At 37.2% G+C, this 23279-nt stretch overlaps 2 protein-coding genes across 3 annotated transcripts in view; both read left to right on the top strand.

The window, feature by feature from the left end:
• Positions 1–23279, top strand: part of LOC114652160 (FYN-binding protein 1-like) — a 1204993-nt gene that overhangs the window by 977942 nt on the left and 203772 nt on the right. The window lies entirely within an intron of this gene.
• The window catches only part of LOC127527982 (FYN-binding protein 1-like), a 218789-nt gene that overhangs the window by 34186 nt on the left and 161324 nt on the right, over positions 1–23279 (top strand). The window contains exon 1 of one of the 2 annotated variants that reach the window (XM_051928492.1): positions 1850–1924. The exons of the other annotated variant lie outside the window; for it this stretch is intronic. Within the exon in view, the coding sequence (XP_051784452.1) occupies positions 1865–1924 (60 nt within the window). The 5' untranslated portion in view covers positions 1850–1864. Of the gene's footprint in view, positions 1–1849; positions 1925–23279 lie in introns of those variants that run through there. 2 annotated transcript variants of the gene reach the window in all.

The raw sequence follows: 23279 nt of genomic DNA, 5'->3' as shown, positions 1-23279 counted from the left end.
ACTGGTGGCCACAGCACCCAGCAACTGATATTTTAGGTTGATTTATGTGGGAGACCCTTTCTTTGGGTGCTTTTCAGAAAAATGCGTGTTTTGGGTAAAAATATTCAGCCCTCAACGAGTTAATATAGTAGACCCCCCAGCTGTTATTTTAAAATAAATTTTGCATCAGGAACACCAGGACATATTTGGAAACTTGTTAAGGGCAGATTTCACATAAAAAACGTTTTCTTCATGCAAAGAGCCTTAGACTCATGGAATAAATTTCGAAGTATTGCGATGAAGAGTAGGAGTTTATTGACCTTCAAATCACAGGTTGATGCTATTTTGGAGAATCTAGCACGAATAAGCTTAGTGTGTTGAATGGCCTGTTCTCATCAATCACAATTGTTCTAATTTTCTAACAATTTCAAAGATACCAGGGTCAATTCCTAGCTTCCACCAGAGCCAAAACGATGGGATGGACCTCTACCAATCAAGAACTGAATTATAGGGCTTCAAAAATAGATGAGGTAGCATTTTCGGTGAGGTGGTTAGTGCTGCCGCCTCTTAGCTCCAGAGGGTTGGGTTTGAATTTCAAGCCAGAAATTGATTGTGTGAAGTTTGTACATTTCCCTCACATCTACATGAATTTTCTGAGAGAATTACAGTTTCCTCCCATGTTTAGTGAAGCAGCTAAGGAACTGAACTCTAAAACAGAAGGCTGCTTGTTCAGTTCTGTTACCCGAAGAGCACCACTTAAAATACCAGTGCTCAAACACAAAAAAATACTTGTAAATATTTGTTCCACTGCTCTGGACCTGTAAAACGCTTCCTGATGATGCTTACTAAAGAAGATGTGGATGATACATTAATTGGCTCTGTACAAGTAAGTGTGGGTGTGCATATGAGTGTGACCTTTGATCCAACTGACATTCCATACAAGGTTAGTTCCTGCTTTGCACCTTACGCTCCTGAGGTTGGCACTGACTCTCTCTCAAAGACTGGTTAGAAATGTAAAGGATGGATATCATGAGAGTTTAGAGTCCTAGAATCATTTATTAATGTTTGTATTTTTTTTTCCTGAAATGAACCCAACTTTTTAGTAAAATGGGCCAACCACCCCATAAATGTAGTTTACTTTTAAATAAGATGTGCATGGATGGTTGCAGCACCACTTTTGAAACAAAACTGTCACCCTGACAATCTTTCATGCCAAAAATGGAGGGAGGTTGCTGGATTATGACTTGGAACTTGAAGGAGGAATTGTTGTAGTGCTTTAGATCAGGGTAATAAGCTTAACTTTTTCAACATTAGAGACAAAGCTTTTATACTATTAAGACTCTGAAATGCCTACAGCTTAACAGGCTTTTAAACCAGCTGGAAACCTGTTGTCCATGCAAACTTTCTCTGTTATTATTATTGTGATTATTATCATTATTGTTGATCTGCAGTAAATCTCATTGCTGGATGTTATCTGGTGCTCTTCATATATGACACTGTGGATAATACTACTATGACAGGCTGAAAAAAACGGCTTCATCACCTTCTTCACATAACACTTGGAACTGACAATGGAGTGGGAATATGTGAAGCTGGAATCTCAAGCTGCTTCCTGGAAATCAGTACACATTACTGTGATTATCAAAGATGGAGAGTAAAACTTGAGTGTAGCTACGTGATCTCATGTAGCATTCCATGAAAACTTTGGAGGAGCATCCTGTGTGATCATTAACATTGTGTTCACTATTTCAATTTTTATTAACAAAATATAATGGAGAAAGTAACAAGTTAGATCTTCAATGGCCTGATTGTTTGAAGTGTCAGTTGACAGTTGACATTTCTTTAGCAAAGAATGGTCCATCTCTTCCTGCTTTTACTTGTCTGGATGGCCGCTTTTGCCTTGGCAGGTTTCTTTTTCTTTGTCATCTGGCAGCTATGGCTCATTGTAAGTAAATGATTTACCTTGTTTGAAATGCACTCTGAACTTCATTTGAGGAACTGCATGCTTTCAGAGATACTGCTGCACACAACTCTAATAAATGGAGACTTGTTATCAATAGTATTGGATAATGACTCATTAATGCAAACATTTTCAAGTGACCACTGTTAGATTTTGCCCAGATATGGTATAAGACAAAATAAAATATATAAAAATACAGTAGTTTTTTCTCAAATTCAAAATGAAGATCTTCTACTATTCTAAAGCACGAATGAATTTGCCTTATTTGTGCCTAATCAATGATAGTTAATGGTTTGGTTTTTTTTTAGTGTGGTCATCTAAAGCAGTATTTGTGCTACATTTTTGATGTTATGATCTGATGGTGTTGTACGCAGACTGCATCTATTCCTCCTTTTTCAGGCTGCTCAGGTAGTACTGTACATTGTATTTACAATTGTGGACTCATTGTCCACATTGTCACCTCTTGCACCTAAGATTTAAGACAATCGTGGCTCATCACAGAGTGCTATGGCCAAGTCGCTTACAATTACAATACAATACAATACAATTTATTTTTGTATAGCCCAAAATCACACAAGAAGTGCCGTAATGGGCTTTAACAGGCCCTGCCTCTTGACAGCCCCCCAGCCTTGACTCTCTAAGAAGACAAGGAAAAACTCGCAAAAAAAAACCTAGTAGGGAAAAAATGGAAGAAACCTTGGGAAAGGCAGTTCAAAAAGAGACCCCTTTCCAGGTAGGTTGGGTGTGAAGTGTTGTCAAAAAGAAGGTGGTCAATACGACACAATACATAGAACAGAACAAATCCTCAATACAGTATAAAGATAAAAATTTTAGAAGTACAGAGCAGAATTTAACAGTAGATGATATCACATAAGATGTCACAAAACTGAAAGATTATGTAAAGAAGGCCATAACTAAAAATTGCTAATAAGGTTATGCAGTATGGAATTGATAATGATTCTATTAAACAATTTCCATGTAATTTATCTTAATTATCTGTTTATTTAATTAGCCTCCTATATCTAGTATGGGACTGTGGGAATGTGAAGAAAACTGAAAGTTATTCAAAGTAACATTAGGAACCAACCCAGCAACCCAGGACTCGGTGTCAGTTCACTCTAATTCACATTATATTTAATGTCACTAATGCAGCCTAACCTGAAAGAATTTAAAAAAATATCAGCAGAGAGCAATACGATTTTTAATTATTCCAGTAGGTAAGTTTAAGACGTTTCTCAAAAGACACTTCCACTCCCTTTTTCTCACAATGCATAAAGTCCAGCCAGCTGTTCATTTTCTATACCATCCATCCAATTTCTGGTTGGCGGGAGCCAGTGCCAATCCCAACAGCAACATGGGGCAAACATAGATGAGGAACCAGTCTGTGAATAAATTTATATTTATGATTTAAAAAAAAAGCTCTGACTGTGCCATGTTTAATTCATTGACATCTTCTGCATTGCGTTGCGTGCCTTAGAGGTAATATTCAAAACCCCAGTCCTAAAAAAAACAGACATACTGTATGTGTGAAGCCACTGACTGCTATAAAGTTTATCAGTTATGCCGTGGATAGAGGATGAAATTTGCTTATCAAAGTAACTATTTTGAGTATGCACACTTTTGTTAGCTCCTTGTAGTACGGTTGCTGCTCTGCACTATGGACTTACTGTAAATCTTTATCAAAGTAACTAAAAGCACATCAAGTGCGATTTGCTTTTCTGTTGCAGTTTCCTTTGATTTAATTACACATTTATCATTTTCAATATTTTGAAGTTTTGTTTTCGTTTGTCATTTTTGAGAATAAGTGCAAATGTTTAATTACTCCCAATAATAGATGACTAAGCCTCCTAAAATGTTTCAAATATGAGGCTACATACAGTCATAACTGAACTGAACCTAATTCTTCTTGATCAGCTTTGATGAGGCCCTTGAGAATTTGAATGTCTTGGATTCTCCTTTACTTTTCCTTCTTCTTTCTTTCCTTGGATTAAATCACCAATAATTGTTTACATGGAATGTATTTTTCTAATTGGAGCACAGGCAGGTGAAGTGGTTTGTTTTGGTCATACACTGTCAGTTTTGGGATTTGAATACACACCCCGAGATGCTGGTCTTTGTTACAAAGTCTTACACACTACATATTGGCCTTGATAACAGAAAAAGTACTTAATTAATTAAGTTAATTAAATTAATGTAGTATTTCTGATACATCCGAGTGAAGCCAGGTGAAGCCAGGTAACATAGCTAGTATAATATATAATAATGTGGCCATAATTTCATTTATTAACTATACTGTAGCCTGCTAATTTCTTGTAAATAAAATGAGTTGCAATCTTTCTAAAGGTGAAATTAATGTCATTAGCTCCAAGACCATGGTTAGCTATATCTTTAATAAGAAAAAATAACTCAGCATAATGCTGCCGAGGAAGAAAAAAACTGTAAATAATCACTAGAAATAAATAATAATTAACCCAAAGAACCAGGCAGGAGGAAGCTTGTTCATTGTGTCTTTAATTTTTCTTCATGAAGACGGATACACTTCACAGCAACCTGTGAAGGAATAAACACAAAACAGAGACAGAGAGTCATTCTTATAGATAACTGAATTTGCATAACAATGCTGAATTAATGCTTACTCTGATTAGTTCACTAGCTTGCATACACTATGATTGGTTCATTGGCTTACGCAGCAAAATAAACAAACCCAAATAAAAGTCTTATTTCTACTACATTGATGCCCTTCAAAATATATCTTTACTTCAACTCTTATTCTTTTTTGAAAAACAGTGTACATGACAACTGGCAATTACATGAAAAAGCATGACATCAGCCAGTTTCTCAAACCATCTCCTAGAACATTCTCTTTGTTTATTTGACCATTTCAGCAGTCTTTTTATGCTATTTATTCGGACAAATGTTACATATTTCTTTTAAATGCATACTGCATTCTAAACACTTCATTTACAAAGCTATGTTACACCTTGATGGTTCCCTTTATTCTCTCACACTGCCCACCTTTTTAAGCTGGATTGGGGAAGGGAGAGGGGTGACGAAAGGGTTGCCGAAACTGAATCTGTGCCTGATACCGGGGCAAAACTGATTTAGCGAGGTGAACAACGTTGGCTCACAGATACTCTTACAGAAAAGCTGTCAAGCACTAAAATGACTAATAATAAGAATATGCCTGCTTGGCTTATTTGAACTGGCCTCTAGTTTAATATTTTGATGTTTTGGTTGTTAGATAATATCGAACAATTCTATAAACTGGTTTGTTGTACCACATATGGAGAATGGACCAACACTGATAGACTGACCTTTCTTTGAGAAAAATTGGGTGACCAGCTATCACCCTCTTTTCTCCTCTCTCTTTCAAGCATTTATTACCTTTCTTTTCTGTAATCTGAAGAGTTAGCAAAATGAACACACATCTAAACCAAATGTGTAAAGTACCGCTCTATGGTTCAAGCTGATGTGGATTGGTTGAACCATTCTGGCTAATATAGAGGGAGGAAAAACAATGTAGAGGCCTGTGAATGGCTACTTTAGATAAAAAATAGTTTCTACATCAAAAGTTAACTATTCTTTTAAATGTTATTTCAATAATTGGCCAATACTGTTGAAATATTTTTGTTGGCCCCCAGAATCATCCTAACTTACCCACCTTGCCACACCCATTAATATATAATTTGCCTGCCTGAAGCACTTAATATGTTTTCTCAGCTGTTTGCTTGGTTCTGAGAAATGGCCGGGTTTTTATGAAACATTTTGGGTGTTTCCAACAATTTAATTCCTCCAGCTTTGATGTCTTTTGCAAATGTGTTCATTCACTCTTTTAAATTAGGAGTGTATTTGTTCTAATATACTGTAGATGTGTGGCCTTACTACATGTAGACCATCATCTTCTTACTGGTACTTTTTGTGTTCTAACTTTGAAAAAAGCTGACTTGCAGTTTCATATGTTAGCACAGATGTCAATGGCTTCATTGATCAGGATAAATCTCTGGTGTAGATGGAAAACGGAAATGAGGTACCAGCATCAGCCTATCGGTCCCCAGCTAATTGTGGTGCTGAACTTGTTTGTGTAGTGGATATGCCTACAGCAGCATTCACCTGGTTAGGACCACCACTTACTGTATGATGACAAGAGGTACAAACCACATTGCATCACACTGCGACTGTCACCATCGCCCACCTGCCATGCATTCCTGCTGGCCATCAAGGTGCCCCTGCTCAGCCACTGCTGCCAGAGATGCCGAACAGGCTCCAACAACAGCCACAGCATGTAGCAACAGATGTTTTATGTTTATTTATGTGTGAAACTAGTGCATTGTGTGCTTTTCAGAAAACTTGAGTTTTTTGGAAAAAATATTCAGCCCTCAAAGAGTTAAAGTGGATTTACCTTCCATATCCTAAAAATACAACTGGGATGAAGGTGCTCAGCAGGTTGGTCAGAGTATTCAGTGGGTCTGAGAGATTGTTCGTGATAACTAGCAAGCTAGCCAACAATCTTCTACAGGCTCTTATTCAAAAGTGGTCAAAGGAGATTGTTTGTGAGCATCCTTACTTCTAAACCTGCATGATGTTTGTCTATTCTAGAGTTATTTTCATATATTTATTTATTATTATACACTTTACTCTGAATAAAGGTAAGTCATAATAGTCTATAGGTTAAATGATGATTTTATTTGGCCCTATATCAGTAGTTCCCAACTAGTCTGTGAAAATTTTTGCCAGTCCACAAATTGGCATGTATGGCCATGCTATTAATGCTGTTATTGTCTACTACCAGTATGCGAAAAGTAGTAAATGAAATGTCACAGGGCCATGGAGCTCTTCCTGTATTAAACCTGGAGGCAACATGCACCTGTGTTTTTATTATAAAGATCAAGCTGCTCGAAACTTCATGTGGGGTAGAGAAATGACCGTCAATTGAACGTCAATAAAACAATTAGCTCAAAACCTGCCAGTGATCCACAAAGCTACTACATTTAAAAACAGTCCACTTTATCAAAAAAATATGGGTGTGCCCTCTACGCAATAGCAATCCTTTACTGGGTTGTTTCACTTCTTAGGTCCAGCGTTGCCAGGATGAGCTCTGCTACCCAAAGACCCTGGAAAGAATAAACTAATTAGATAATGGTTAGTCTTTCCCTGTGTGTAAAATACTCCTTGGTAGTCGGGAGTTTGGTTACTGCTCTCATGTTGCTTATGAAGAGTGGTCTGTTGGTGGCTACAATATTTTCTTGCAAACCCAGTAATGGACATTGAGTGACTGGTAACATAATAACTGTAATTGTAGACCTGATGTTCATTTTCAGGAGTTTCAAAGGGATTATTAGAGGATTTTGGATCACCCAGGACCACCAACTGTATTTCTCACTATTTTTGCATCCTGTTCTTTTCTCTCTTTAAGGACTACTGGTAAAATTCAAGTCAAATTTCTGAAATATATGTTATTTTTAATTTTATAATACTTAAACAGACCTATGCTGGAGTAATTTCTATTACTTCTTTTGTAAAAACTTTGATGAAGTACATATTAAGTTTGTGTACTATTTACCTTTCATATCTGTCTTTTATAGTTTTTATTTCTTTTTTTTTGTTCTTTGTTTTGCATTACATTACAGTTTTTTGTATTTAATTTGAATTTTAAACTTCTCTGTTTATATCCATAATTGCAAAAAGAGGCATTCCACTTTGTTGGTAACTTTTACACTCTTTTCCTTATTAACTGGTACCTACCACAGTATGTTTTACATAAAGCTTCCACTTAAAGGAACATTCCACCCAAAAATAATATTTTTATATATTACCTTCCACATTTATTTTGTAGAGGTGGCTGAGAAAAAATGTTTACTCTTGTGTTTTTGTGTAAAATGGAGAATAAAAAGATTATAATATAATAGAAGTAATAGAGATCACAGCCGTGCAGCGACAAACAATGTGAATAACCTCCATGGAAGGAAGAAAAAAAAAACCTCACCTTACTCGTGTTGCATAATTCATGTGCCAGTTGTCAAATTGTATGCTCAAAATGTGCACATCATAAAAAGGAAACTAAAGCCTCATGGAAGTTACTTTTCAAATCGGAGAACAGAATCATGACCAATGAATGATAACTTCAAAAAGTCAAACAAGTACAGCGTGCGTCACTATTTGCTTCTATTATAGTATTAAGTTTTTTCTCTCCATTATTCTGCATGAAAACACGAGATTCTTTTTTTTTCTCGGTTACCACTACAGAGTTCATTGGGCAAGTAACATATAAAAAAATATACATTTTGGGTGGAATATTCCCTTAACCCATTACCTTTGTATTGCTTTATTTACATATGGTCATTTCATTCCAGGCACCCCACCAGTCTTGGGCCCAGGTAGGCCCACCCACACTTGATGTGTAGCTTAGCTTTTTTGTCTTTTTCTTTTGTTTAGATTAAACATTAACTTATAGTGCATGCATGCATTTTAATATACATCTTCTTTGATGAAAACATCTATTCATTAGAAACCTACACAGTCAAATCACTAGTATAAAATTAACTTTTATAGTGGTAAAATAAAGCATATATAAGAATGGATATTTCCCTGTGTACGTCTACATAAAAAATCATTTTTGAAAAAAAGGTTGACTTAAAATTTTACTAATTAAAAACACACAGCACATCTGATGTTTCTGAAGGTTATTAACTAGTAGCTTAGTGCATTTACAGAACTTCAAAAAGACTAAGATCGGCCCCAGTGGAAAACTCTGTCGGTAGCTCTGCTAACTTTAGTGATTGGTTTGCTACTGTGTATGCTGGAACATCTAAATTGAGTCTGCCTCCAGATCTTGAAGGATCAGCCATAGTCATGAATGGTTATCTGATATACATGAGCCTCCAACTCGATACAGTTTCCAGCCTCTGTTGTAGTCGGTAAGGTGCACAGTTTTGTGAGTCATTGGTACAACAGACACGGGAATGTAGTAAATCGAAAGAGGTATATTTTTAAAGTGCAGCCATTTTGGTGATAACTCTAATTGTGGACAGATTCGTTTATGGATTCTACAAATGCAGGCATCAGGCATGTTCAAATTAAATTAAACTCACACAAAAACACACTTTATTAGGAATTACATTACCATTGGTAAATCTATCTGTTTGATGTTGTAAGATATTACTGTTTAAAACTATAACAGATATTGTTTGACTGTTTGTATATTGTATGTATTATCAAAAAGTAAGCATTCAGTTTCTTTTCACCACTAGCTGTGCTAAGATGGGTTGAAATCTAAGTAATCAACATAGATCTCATTGTTAACATTTGCAGTGCACCATGCAATGTATCTGTCTCAATTATATGCCAAAGGGATTCGTAAACGCAGTGTTGATGTTTGTGATGCACCATCGGTTGGAATGTCAACTGCAATGAATCTTACTGCTAAAAATGTTTCTGTTGTGCGATCTTTGGAATGTTACAGACATAGCAACTGGACAGACTCACAGACACTTATCCTTTTATTAAGGTGTATTTGTGAGCGGATTAAAATTAACATTAAAAAAATGCATTCAAAGATTAGATAAGCTATATGTTGGTATGACTGGATTTTTTAAATTACTTATTTTTTATAATTAATATACCATACTGGCTGTGTAAGTCCATGCTGTAAAAAGCCTGGGCTCCTAGAAACCATGGATTCTGCCACTTCAATCAATCAATGGCATCGGTTGTGCATTAGTGGCTAAGTGAGATTCTGTTTTTCCCGCTGGTTTCATTTTGCTGACATGCTTTCCTCCATTGTCTATCAGCGGCTAAGTGAGTTTCTCTCTCCTCAGAGGTTTCGTTTTGCCGATGTGCTTGCCTCGCTTGTGTATTAGCGGCTAAGCAAGTTTCTCTTTTTTTGGAGGTTTCACTTTGCCGAAAGAGTCGCTTTCTTTGAGTTTCATGCTGTAGCCTTGCACATTCGGCCAGGACAAACAGACACACACACACACTTCCACACGTAGAAGTTTATATATAAGATATTTAACAATATTAAAAATGACATTGAACCCACTCATGACAAATTTAGGCTTACCTTTTCATGAAAAATCCTGGCACAGCTAATGCTTAAATCCAAATCAAATCTTTATTTCTCAGATTTAGCACTGATTCATATTATGGCCTGGTACAGCAATGATAGATTGCCATGTTAAGATCTGGGGCAACAAGTGGGTTTATTTAATGCAATGGATAAATAAACAAAAATAATGCCTGTCATGGCATAGAAACAAAAATATTCCTTTCTCTGGGTAACTTTCCCATCTACTGGTGCATCCTTTAGCAAAAGATGCCTCCTTCCGGCAGTGCAATGGTTTTATGGAGAATGGAAGGGGTGGAGTCAGATGTTCTCACTGGGTGGGTTCTCGATGCTGCAGGGAGAGAAGGCAATGATAGCAGTGGCACCTTCTCTCAGCCCGGTGGGTAATTGCATACATTGATGGAGCCGGTAAGGAGATCCTCAAACACACATGCGTGACAGTATTGTAACAGCCGACCCCTTTACCCAGGCCAGCAGCTACACAACCAAGACTATTAACTTGGCTAACCTGAGGATTCTCCAGATAATAACAAGCTGTACTCCTTACAAATAGTCATTTTTCCCCCAGTGACGAAATAACAGGCAATGCAAATCAGAAATGTAAAATCAAATGTAGATATATTGAGAGTACTTAATGTTATATATCTGTACACAATCCCCCACTATACCTAAGACACCAGTGAAAACTTATATATATATATATCCTATTTATCTCGAGCACACGGATATACAGTAATAAAAAAAACTACAAAGCCCTCCCTTTCTCCTAAACAATAAATGAATACACACGAAACACAAAACACAAACACAGATCAAAACAAACGGCAATTGGAGTGGATGTGGTATATGAGTTATTAAAGTCCTGAATTAAATGAATACTGGCTGAAATGATATTTTGCTCCTTCCCGAAAAAATTTGAAACGATTTCACCATGTGAGTCCTCAGCAATGGTTGAATGAAGTCCGAACCTCGAGGTTTCTCCACACTGGCTGTCATTATGATGTTCCAGATAATGAAAAAAGCAAATGGTAAAGTAGCGCTCTGATTGCAGGTGATGATTTGGAAGATGAACATGAAAATGACTCCTTTCTCCTCTCCACCTCTCCTTGCTCCTCGATCTCCTTGCTTCGTCTCGTTTAAATAACAAGTATCCCGGATTTAATGATTGTGGAAACAGGAAATTCCAGTCTCTGGGTCACGGTCTCCCCACATTGTCCTTCCCTGTTTGTTTTCCGGGGACAACATTTACTTACACACACACACAATAGTAAACACAAAAAATACCTACTATTATGTAGCCCTGCTAAAGTATATTTTGAGAGATAATGTCAAGCTTTACCATGCTATGATCAGTTGGGTGCATGCATTGATACAGCACGTTGTCGTACCCACCAAATGATGAATCACCTAGCGATCCTAAATTAGGACCCGGGTGCAACCATGAAATGGGTGATGCATCAGCACCGCACTAGTTTGAATGGAGTGGAACAGTGTGAGGTTTTTTACAATCCTGCCACCAACCCACAAGTTTTCCCTGCAAGTTGGAGGACCTGCTTGCAGGTTAACGTCAGACCCAGGACTGAGCACTACTGTTTCCCAGATAAAGGACTTCTTATGACTGACACAATTATGAACCTTTAATTCTCTACCATGTCTTTGGCCAGAGGATATAATAAGTTAATAATTTTGGTAAGGTCAGCTTTTTCTAGTTCGGCAGAATGCCTGAATAAATACCAATTTAATCTTTATTCTGAAAGTCATACACAGTTGTTCTTTCAGTATTATCATATCTCAAATGAACTAGTATCAGAGGACCTGGACCAAGTTTAACCCTCTGTCTGAGAAAAATGAAGTGCCTGATAGGCAACACACAGCTGTTAATTTCTGTTCTCACCTTTGTCAAGACCAGCAGGCATGTAAAAATAAGCATACATCTTCTGTAGGCACAAAATGTGCCAGTGATATGCACAAATCTGTTGTGGCCATTTACAGTAGATGTTTCCATAACCAATAGATATCCTTGTTAAAATTGGAACATTCAGAGTGTATTTTTGCATGGAATTTGAAATTTTATTTTCATTTTAAAGATGTTTTTAATTGTTTGTCATCATGTTTGCAGCATTTCTGCACTACCATTCTGTTTTATGACTGTTTGGATGGTTTAGAATTAAGTATGTGTTTCTGAATGACCAGAAGTAAATTGTTGTTAACGATAAAGCTCTGTTGTGATCATGTAATCATCAGAAGAGACGTCATTGGGAGACCGCTATTTAAGATGGTAGCCCACTACACCTAGTGTCCAGCGTGGAGATTCTACCGCCCAGAATTTTTAACAGTAGATCAAACTCCTGGGAGTTTTGAACATCTATTTTTAATTACATTAGATGACGCTTAGAGTTTAGAGTTTCAAGATTTGTTAATATTAGATTGGAGGCACGGGTCCTCTTTCAAGTTTCGAGCATCCAGTTTTACTTACATTAGACTGAACGTACAGGTACAATTTTGAGTTTACAGCGTCTACATTTGTTAACATTAGATCGGAGGCTAGGTAGGAACCACCCCTTGGAATTTTGAGTGTCTAGGCAGAGGTCTGGTCAGGTCAGGTTGGGAAGCATGAACTGGTACAGAGCGTTGCTGCACCTTGGGATCCTGGTTGGCAACCCCCTAGGCAGACATGCGGTCCTGTTCCACCCCCTGGAAATGACCATCTATTTGCTGCAGCCAGGTGTTATGGTCATTAGGCAGAGCATGATGTAATATTCAGTTTGAAAGGATATCTGGGAAGTACTCACACTAGCTAAAAACATGACCTGGGAATTCACTAAATTTTAATGGACCGGCAAAAGTACTCTGCAGACCAGTAGCGGCTCACAGAATGGTTGTTGAAAACACTGATCTAGATAATAAATTTCTTGAAGACAGAATCAGAATAGTCAGGACCAACACAGAATTGTTATCAACTGGACTTTTAAATCTTCAAATCAACAAAGCCAAGAACATTCAAAGTCAGGACCAAACAATGTTAAATCAAAAACCAGAAACCTAAGAAACAAAGGGTACAGATGCTTTCTGATCACAAAGCTCTGTGTTTTAAAATTGGGTGCTATGACCTTGTCATCACATCCAATAGCAACCTATTCTAAAACAGCAGTGCTTGAAGATGTAACAAAGTGTGAAAAAATTAAATAAAGAGGATTAAACAGAAAAGTGAATTGATTAACAATACATGTTTAATGAATTTTAAATGGACAAAAGCAATAATTGGGAGACCAAGACCCAGAAAATATATGAAGTCTATGCATGTGACGGTGCGGGTTAGCTCCATGCTCCCTGTTGCGTTCGGGAGCCTCTTGAACCTGACACCATTGATAGTCATGACTGGGATGAGCTTGGCAGATGAGGACAAGCACACACAAAGCAAGGGGAAGGTGTAAAGGTGCTTGTCCCCCCACCACTGCCTTTCGCTGGTTCCACTTGGCGAGAGTACACTGATAATGATCACTCCTGCTTCCAAGACGCCCAACAGGAGTGATCCCCGCTCCCCCTCCTGAGTGCTGGCCACATGCTACTCCCTAGGGCTCCTTCTGCCTCCCTTCTGCCTGCTTCTCTCTAAACACTAGCTCTCTGTCGCATCTGCCTTTTCTTCTTCCTTTCATTAACTTCCTTTCTTTCCCTCTGTTCTCTATTTTTCTTGTGCTGGCTTGTTCTTATAGGCCTCTGTGGGTGCCGCATTTCAATCTCACACCACAGGAAATCAATGAAGCAATGAAGACATGTGCAGGTGCATCTCGTCCCAATGTTATTTAAGCCAATGTTGCATCTCCCTCCTTGTCCAAGTTTGTGGATAACCTCTCTTAACACATCTATTTCTTTTTAGTTAGTTTGAATTTTAGGTAGTTAGCAAGCTTACTTTGTTTGTTTGACAATGATTATTGGTTTATGTATTGGGTATTGGCATTTTGGTTCTTTAAAAGAATATATGGTTTTGGCCTTGGTGCTAAGATAAAATATAGCATGGCAAGAAGAAAGGACCAGAAGAAGAGATGTAGTCATTAGCCGATATCAAGTGTTGTAGCTAGCAAATTAAAAAAAAATACTGTTGTCAAAACCAAAAAAGTGAAGCAAAATTAAGAGTCACAAAAACCTAGCCTATTAGCTATTAAACAAAGATTTGTAATTCAAAGGTCTGAGTCTTATCCACAACTCTGGATCAAGTCAACATTTTAAACCATCATGACAAAAATGTAATGCTCCGAATTAGTCCAAGCAAATCTGAGTCACCACATTGCAGTGTCAGTACAACAAGCAAGGCACTGAAAATTGTACAAAAATAATTGTAATTTATTATATCCAAAAAGTTTTGAAAGATCTGGATTCACCATACATTGAAACCCTGAACAGTGTCAAAACAACATGGAAAAACATAGTGAAAAAGCCCATTTAAAAGAAACAAATAAATCACTTCATAACAGGCAAGACAATCTTAGTCTTAAACTGCAGTTGTTATCAGTTTTTAACTGTAACATATAGCTTTGCTAATCTGTTCTTTTCTGGACAGCAAGATAAAAGGAAAGAAAATGATAGGGGCTTTATGGGATTGATTTAGTGCATCGGTTTATCGCTCATATCTTTGCTAATGTTTCGTTACAAAGAAGTAGGTGGCTATTAGTTGCTCTGTAGAAACATCACTGATGCTATGCCTTACCAACACAAAACAAAGTACTGTATGTAGCAGTAATAGATTCTCTTAGCTACCCCTTTTCTGTAGTGTTACCATTTTTCTTTTTTCTTCTGCATCTGATGCCTCCGCTGATGCCTCTTCTATTCCTTAAAACTCTGTTTACCTGAATATTAAAATAAAAAGGATTAAAAAGAGCGTCAAAGAGATGTTGAGAATTAGACCCTTGAGAGGACATCATATCAAAGCAGTTTATCTATCTATTGAATTTTACAGTACATCATTCCTACAATGTCTGCATTATTTGCCTATTTTTCAAACTGTTATGTTCCCGATGTCACCTCAGGGGATTTTTCTAATCTCAATGCTGCTGTATGTTGCATATTTGCTTTCTGCATACTGTAAAAAACGTGTTGCCTTTCTTTGGTATACGATTCATGCAGCAGTTGGTTCCATACAGTGTGACAATTAATCTGTTTTTGCAGCGAGTTTAAAATAACACCATAAATCTGTTGTTCTACTGTTGTTTCCAAACTAGGCTAAAAAAAATCGAGCAAATGCCTGAAATGTAAATAGCTGACAAGCAGATATCTGCATGTATTTTCTTGAGTTTACAGGATTTTTTTCCCTGTACTTCCCCTTTTGGCTGAGTTATTCTTGCCCCAGGCTGATTACAATTTCCATTCAAAGCAACTGTGCTAAATAGCTGTTTTTCATTTTTCTGACAGAAGATTTGTTTCCTTATCAAACCAAATCATTTTATGGCCAGTATAAATTTAAATGGGTGTAAGCAGTGAGTATGCTGAACTGGCTTTGATAATGTGGGCAACAATCCAAGTATTTAAATCTGTGGATATTTTCATGTGGGTGGCACACTACTGCAGTGTTTGTAAGTACTGATTCAAAACACCTGGAGCAGAAATTAAAGTCCTAGCCTGCTTGTTGTAAGTGTGTAATTTACTTGTCTTCTCCATACTGAATAGCTACTGTATGCTATTAGTTACACTTTCATAATCTTCATTCGTGCCTACAATAACCCCAAGAAAAGCCTGAATTTCTTGAGGTCAGGTCTCAATGGGTCAGTTGCAGTGTGCTATCAGTTTGGGATGAACCATGCTGATCTGGTCTTAGTACGTACACTCACCGACCACTATATTAGGTACAACTTCCTAGTACTTTGTTAAAACCCCTTTTGCCTTCAGAACTGCCATAAGTCTTCAATAGCATAGATTCAACATGGTGCTGGAAATGTTCCTCTGGGATTTTGGTCCACGTTGACATGATAGAATCATGTAGTTGCTGCAGATTTGTTGGCTTCGTATCCATAACATGAACCTACCATTCCACCACATCATATCAGTCATTTATTGTATTGAGATCTTGTGACTGTGGACACCATTTGAGTACAGTGAACTCGTTGTCATGTTCAAGAAACCAGTCTGAGATGATCTGAGCTTTGTGACATGGCATGTTATCCTGCTGGAGGTAGCCATCAGACGAAGGGTACACTGCATTCATAAAGGCATAGATATGGTCAGCAACAATACTCAGGTAGGCTGTGGCATTTAAACAATGCTCAATTGATACTAAGAGGCCAAGAGTGTGCCAACAAAATATCCCCTACACCATTACTCAACCATTACCTGTCTGAATCGTTGATACAAGGAAGGATGGCTCCATTGGCTCCATGTTATTGATGCCAAATTCTGACTCTGCCATTTGAATGTTGTATCACAAATCAAGACTAATTAGACCAGGCAACAGTTTTTCAGTCTTCTGTTGTCCAATTCTGGTGATCCCATGCAAATTGTGGCCTCAGTTGCCTGTTCTTAGCTGACAGGAATGGCACCCGGTGTGGTCTTCTGCTGCTGTAGCCCATCTGCTTCAAGGTTTGACATATTGTGCATTCAGAGATGCTCTTCTGCATACCTCAGTTGTAATGAGTGATTATTTGAGTTACTGTTGCCTTTTTATCCGCTGTAACCAGTCTATCCATTCTCCTCTGACCTCTGGCATCAAGGGATATTTCCCTTTTTCTGACCCTAGAGATGGTGTGTGTGAAAATCCCAGTAGATCAGCAGTTTCTGAAATACTCAGACCAGCCCACCTGGCACCAACAACCATGCCACATTCAGAGTCACTTAAATCACCTTTCTTCCCCATTCTGATGCAACAGTTTGAACTTCAGCAGGCTGTCTTGACAAGGTCTACATGCCTAATTGCATTGACTTGCTGCCATGTGATTGGTTCATTAGATATTTGCGTTAACAAGCAATTGAACAGGTGTACCTAATAAAGTGAGTATATTTACAGCAGACTAACATTCGGGTTTAATACTGTTGCTGGGGGTGCCCCAGAGCTCCGGACTAGCAGCAGACCAAGACTAAAACTAAGTGTAGTTGAAGTGTGTTTCTGGTAGGTGGAGAAGAGAACAAAATTACAGATTTACGTTACTAATTTAGACCACTTCACTTGATGTACTACGGGCGTAGTAGAGTGGATAATGTTACAAAATGACTTCCGCTACAAAATGAATGACTGTTATGGACATGAAAAATTACTTATATGCCATTAAAAAATATGAAAACCAAATTTTATATTTATATTTGGACAGAAGTGTTTCGTGATACTGAATCAGATATATTTGATTCAAACAGGCAGAGTGTTGGCTCTGAGGCTAGGGATCTGCACTGGCAATCGGAAGGTTGCCGGTTCGAATCCCGTAAATGCCAATATGGACTCTGCTCTGTTGGGCCCTTAAGCAAGGCCCTTAACCTGCAATTGCTAAGCGCTTTGAGTAGTGAGAAAAAGCGCTATATAAATGCAAAAAATTATTATTAAAAATTAATGCCACAGAAAAAGACAGGCAATGCATGGAAATATTTATATTGCATAATATATGAAATACAAATAAAGGGATAAACATACATTTACTCATTAATTGTTAGTAAAAAGACACAGAGTTAGTGTTCGGAATTATGAAATCACTTGGCTGCCAGTTTGGAAAGTGCACACTGGAAGATGCTGCCAGTTTCATCCATACTTTATTGCTTCTGAGTGTCCTGGAGGCAAAGTGTATTTGTTGTTGTCGAAGGGAATAACACATGCTTGCAAAGAGAGCATTTTTGGGTTGCCAATCTGACCCTCCCCGTTTTATTAAAGTTCATAACAAACCAAATGCTTGAAATATAATAATAAAATGACTGCATTTAATCAGGCTATCTTCCTTAGAGCTCCTTAGCTCGGGTCATTTTGTGTAGAAGTGATGCCTCCTTCCCTGCGGGCGCATTTTTATATCACAGGGACCAGAAGGGATGCAATCAGTTGCCCTCTCTGGGTGGTTTCTCTGTACTTATAGAAGAAAAAGTACAAGACAGCTAGTGACAGCTCCCCCTCTTGGCCCGGGGTGGTATCACATGCCTGGGAAGAACTTGGACGGGTGATCCTCAGACGTGCATGTGTGACAGTATTATACAGAGCTTTTGCTCTACTGTGAAATTTGTGCAGCAATGAGGCATTCTTTATGAATACTGTCCCACTCTGATTAGGTGTTTTATATGTTTTGGTGGTGTTGAATTAATTTAATTATTAGGAAAATGTGGGAAAATAATGAAAGGCAAGTATCAACTCTTCTGTATTATCCTCATGATCGGGAAGTGAGTTACAGAAAGCCAGTTATGCTTCAGATACAACTCTACTAATGTTACCTCTCATTGCTATTACTTTCTGCATAGGAATTTCAGGGTCTTTTCTTACGCTCAAACAGAATAATGTCTACAATAATGACAGCAACACTCATTTCAATCTAATGTAGCTTAACAATTGAAATTATTTTTTTATGAAGTTTAAATATGGATGTACTTTTTTCTGTTTTCTGTCCTTTGAAAGCAGAAATGTGTATGAACATGTTAATGGGCAATTAGACAACCAGATGAACAATCCAAGGAGTTAAACAAGGCCAACACAAGTCCAGCTGTTGATTAGATAAACTTGGGACTGATCTTGTTCTACTGTTCTTGAGGACAGCACTTATACCTCAGGATCAATCCGTCTTAGTACTGTACTGAGTAGTCCGGTATTGATCTACTGCTGGTACAGTACTATTTAAGGTACAGTGAAACTGACTCAGCAAGGTAAAAAGAGAAGGACAGATGCTGGCACATGTTAACCCCATTGTGCCCCCATTGGTTGTTGCAAATTTAATAGATGTGGATCAAATCCAGGATAATCCATATCACCATCACAGACGCTTGAAGTATTTGACATCTCATGACTGGGGAGGCAACTTTATTTACACAAATTCACTGTCATGGTCTGGGAACACATATAAGAATTCTCAAAGACTTGTGGCATAAGACAGAAACCTGATGAAAAAATATCTATAGATGGTTGCTTTGTTACTATGTGTTCAATTTCCACAAGTCCTTGAAACAAAATGCATGCAGAGCAGGAAAATATGTATGTTTATCTGAATTATGAAAACTGAATTTCCCATCGGGATTAATAAAGTATCTATCTATCTATCTATCTTTACAGCAAATCATTTATACTGCCTCTGTAGTAACTGAAAAGAATGCAAAACAAATTTTACTAGAGCTCTGTACTTGGGATGATATATTGGATATCTTTCCTAAGATTATCAAAAGTAATTTTCGTATGTGTTATTTTCTAAAACCACTAACACTGCATAAACTTGATGTCAATTTCCATCCCACAATGAACTGAAAGTTAATATTCCCTTGTCAAAATCAGTAACAAGCTCCTGTGGTATATGAGAAAGTGATACATAGTAAGTGTTGTTTTTATCCAGCTTGCATAAAACTAGTAAGATGGTGGAAAAGAAAGTGAAACTTGCATTACAGAAGAAATTCAGTTGCAGACACGGAACTACCAAATTGGGGATTTCAGAGTTGCTTAACATTATTAATGGTTTAGAGGCCAAGATCAATGAGGGACCTACTGTAAGTCTTCAGTGCAGTGCTGCTGACAGTATTATAAAAATAGAGATTTGAGGCTGAAGGATATAAAGCATATAAAGACAGTTTAGAAAGCCAGAAGCCGATATACAGTACTTGGCAGAGACATAATTAGCCAAAGTCAGTCAAAAATTACACATTGTTTAGGCATTAACGTATCAAAACAAGTTAACAAAAGGAAAGGGGAAAACTTCAAGATCATAAAGCAAGATCAAAAAAATGTGTGAAAACTAAGATTCTTTACTATAGCAAACCAGAAGCCTAAATGATTCTGCCGAGGAGGGCAGAATATATACAACAGTTTGAATTAATTAGAACTCTATAAGAATGGAATAAACACAGTCAGTAATCAAGGTGCAAATGTCTAGGCACTAGGATGGCTTGCTCACTTGTCCAACACCACATCGTAATCAGCACTCCGAACATCACTTCCCGTCTCTCTTTTTGGCCTTTCTTCCTGCCATCTGTCAAGTGTTCATCCCTGTCTTCAAACCTTAGCCTAGGAATATATTTGTAGCCATAAGCAGAAAATCCTGGAAAGACTTTCCTAGAGTTTCCTCCAGCAACTGCAAACTTCTCTGTGTTGCAGAGTCTAATTTAGAGGAGAAGGCCTTTTTGATTATACTTAGTAACCAATCTTTCAAAATATGTTAATGTGTTGGTGATTCCATTAAACCATTCCTTTACTCTGGAAAACACAGAGTAACTGAGTCAATGGCACTCTTCATCAAGTCCACAACAGAACTTACCAACAGTGATCTTTCTTCCTTTACTGTAATTTCAGCCAGCATTCACTGTTTAATGGCTCCTTATAGCAATAAGATGCAAATGACAAAGGAGCCAGTAGTTCTCCATCTAACTTGTTTCCATGTTAATTCATCAGGCACTATTTGGTTTAATAAAACACTTAAGAGAAAAATATGACACAAAGAAAATGATCAATTTTAGGCTTCAAATCATTTGGATGATATCCTTGGAAAGGAAAAAATCTAAAATATAAGAACGTAACTTTGCAGACTAAGAAGCCATAAAATTAAATAAGGTTTGAGATTTGCAAGGATTAGTTTCTAATTAAGCAATTGGGTTGGAATGAAAACCTGCAGCCACTGCGACCCTCCAGAACCGACATTGCCCATCCCGGCCTAGAATGTGCATGTACACCTATGTGTATATTACAGTCTAAAAGTATTTTGTGTAGAAACAGAAAAAGTTAAGTCGACATGACAGTCTCCAGCAGGAGGCGTTAGCTCCCTGAGAATGAGTTCTTTTGTAATCGCAGCGTGTAACATAACCCAAATCTATATAGATATAATATAAAAAGGCGATACACCTTCCTTAGTGATACGGCGGTAAGAAATCACATAGGAGAAATAACTTATTTTTGTTTAATGATGGCTTACACTGCATATCAGAAGAAGGAAGCCAATGGCAAGAACCCAGTTCGGGAGAGGGGACCCGATGTGTAGAGTCTGCCATTTTCGCCATTGTAGTGGAAGGATTTTCAGGATCGGATGACGTTATCTCCCATTCGTCTGTCGGCTTCAAAGGTGTGCCGGGCAATGTTACGAGGCTTTATACTCTTTCTTCATGTGCAGGCCCCCACTTAGGTAAATCATGCCATTCCAAACAAGGCAAAAGAGGATAGAGTTTCATGCTAACTTTGACAGACAAAAATAGTATACAAGGGTCATCAGTCTGACTGCCCATTTCACAGTTGTCCCTAACTGTCTTATCTTATAATGCTTGCCTAGCAGTTCTTATATGGTGAACCCCTGTGCTAAATCTGGCTCTGTGTCAACTGTGCATGTGAGTAGAAAAAGGCAGATTTATAAGATATATTTGCACAGAGTACAGTGACATTAAACTTATACTCTTATTACAATGACCAAGGAGCTACTTAATGTAGAAGAAGTCATAATTTGTTGCGCTCAACCAATTTCTCAAAATAAGTACCACATAAACAATTTATAAACTCCATGAACATAATAACATGATTGGCATTCAAAGTCAGGTCTCTGGATCTGTGAGGAAGCTGCCAGTGGTTATCCATAGATTTTCTGCATCATATAACAGATTTAAATGGCTAATAATTTAATTCCATCTGTCATATGGTTATTTTAGTTTGATTGTATCCCAACTGATTTCATTGGTGCTAATACAGTAGTTGTTAATATTTTCTTAAGACTTTCAGTAGAATAAGAGTCGAAGACATGCACAGCCAAGGACAGAATTTCAGGCAGCAATAAAGTTTCAAAAGTCACATACCGAGTTTGGTTGAGTCTGATGTCAAATGATCAGCATAGGAATCTAAACCATCACAGAGCAGGATTTATTTCCTGAATGAATGAGTGCTATCAAGAAACATTGTGATACATAAGTGCCTGCAGTCTAATGTAAAAATCTTACAGATCCACACTGAAGAATCTTTGAAAATGAGTGGATATAACAAGCAGATTACCCTCCTTGTGCCTGTCCTTAGTCTCAAATAATGATTACTTATGCTAACAGATATAAGCAGGGATTTATGTAGATAATAAAGTCATATATTGAAGCAGATGGCAAAGTTATAACAATATATTCAAATAAATGTGCAAAGTTAAAATGCAATAATCAAACTTCCAATATAATTCCAATCAAATAATGAATAAAAACAATAATGTGAAAATACAGGAAATCCAAAAAATATTAAATATTAAGCAAAAGAATGTATATATTAATATGAAGATACATCAAAGAAGCAGTGGAGTGTAGGAAATAATATTTGAATCAATCAATTAGTTAATACACATATATAACACATATTTATAACACAGAATTAATATGAAAAATAAACTGAAAAAAAGGCCTGAATCATAAAACTGTCAAAGTGACAAAAATAAATGAAGAAAAAATGTAATTATTCCTTCTCCTCCTTAATGTTGTTGAGAACATATCTCATTAAAACAGGAATGTCCCTTGTGTTCATAACAAAACTTGACCTTCACTTTTCATTCATTCATAATTTTAGTGGGCGGGGGGGTCAAACAAGTTAACAAATGTGTTTGGTTTTTTTTTTTTCAATATTCTTTCCTTAGTAAATTATTTTATATGGCCCTGAAGATATAGACTTTCAGCCCTTGAAACATGTTGGCCCCTCAATTGCAGACTTTTTAACTTCTTTGATTGTGTATCGCAGCTCAAATAATGCTATGATATCCAAAAATAAATGCCTGTTTATTCTCAAGAATAAAATATTGCACAAGAGAAAATAAAAATACAAACACCATCCAATCATTTAGGTTTCTGAGGCTAACGTCCTGTCTGTCAGATGAAGTGGCTTCACCAATTTCCACTCTCTTTATATTAAACTATTACTCTCAAAGGCTCTTCATATCTAACTCTTTCTCTCTCAAAATCCCGACCTCTTTTCCTCTTACCTGATCTTGTGATCTTTTATTCCAACTCTCCTCATAACTCCTTGTTTGTTTAAAGTCTTATCTTCTTAGATAGCCAGAAATTTGAAAATGGTGAGTAAGCAGGGCCTATCCAAATATCTGCCAGCTGCATCTTAGTATGTAATGAGTGTGACCAGCAAAAGATTAAAATCATGCTTAGGCCTGAATTTAATTCATTTTATTTTTGTAAAGT

This window comes from Erpetoichthys calabaricus, chromosome 5 (genome assembly GCF_900747795.2).
Source record: "Erpetoichthys calabaricus chromosome 5, fErpCal1.3, whole genome shotgun sequence".
Classification (NCBI taxonomy): Eukaryota; Metazoa; Chordata; class Cladistia; order Polypteriformes; family Polypteridae; genus Erpetoichthys; species Erpetoichthys calabaricus.
Note: the sequence above shows the minus strand (reverse complement) of the source record. Positions and strands in the feature narration are given on the sequence as shown.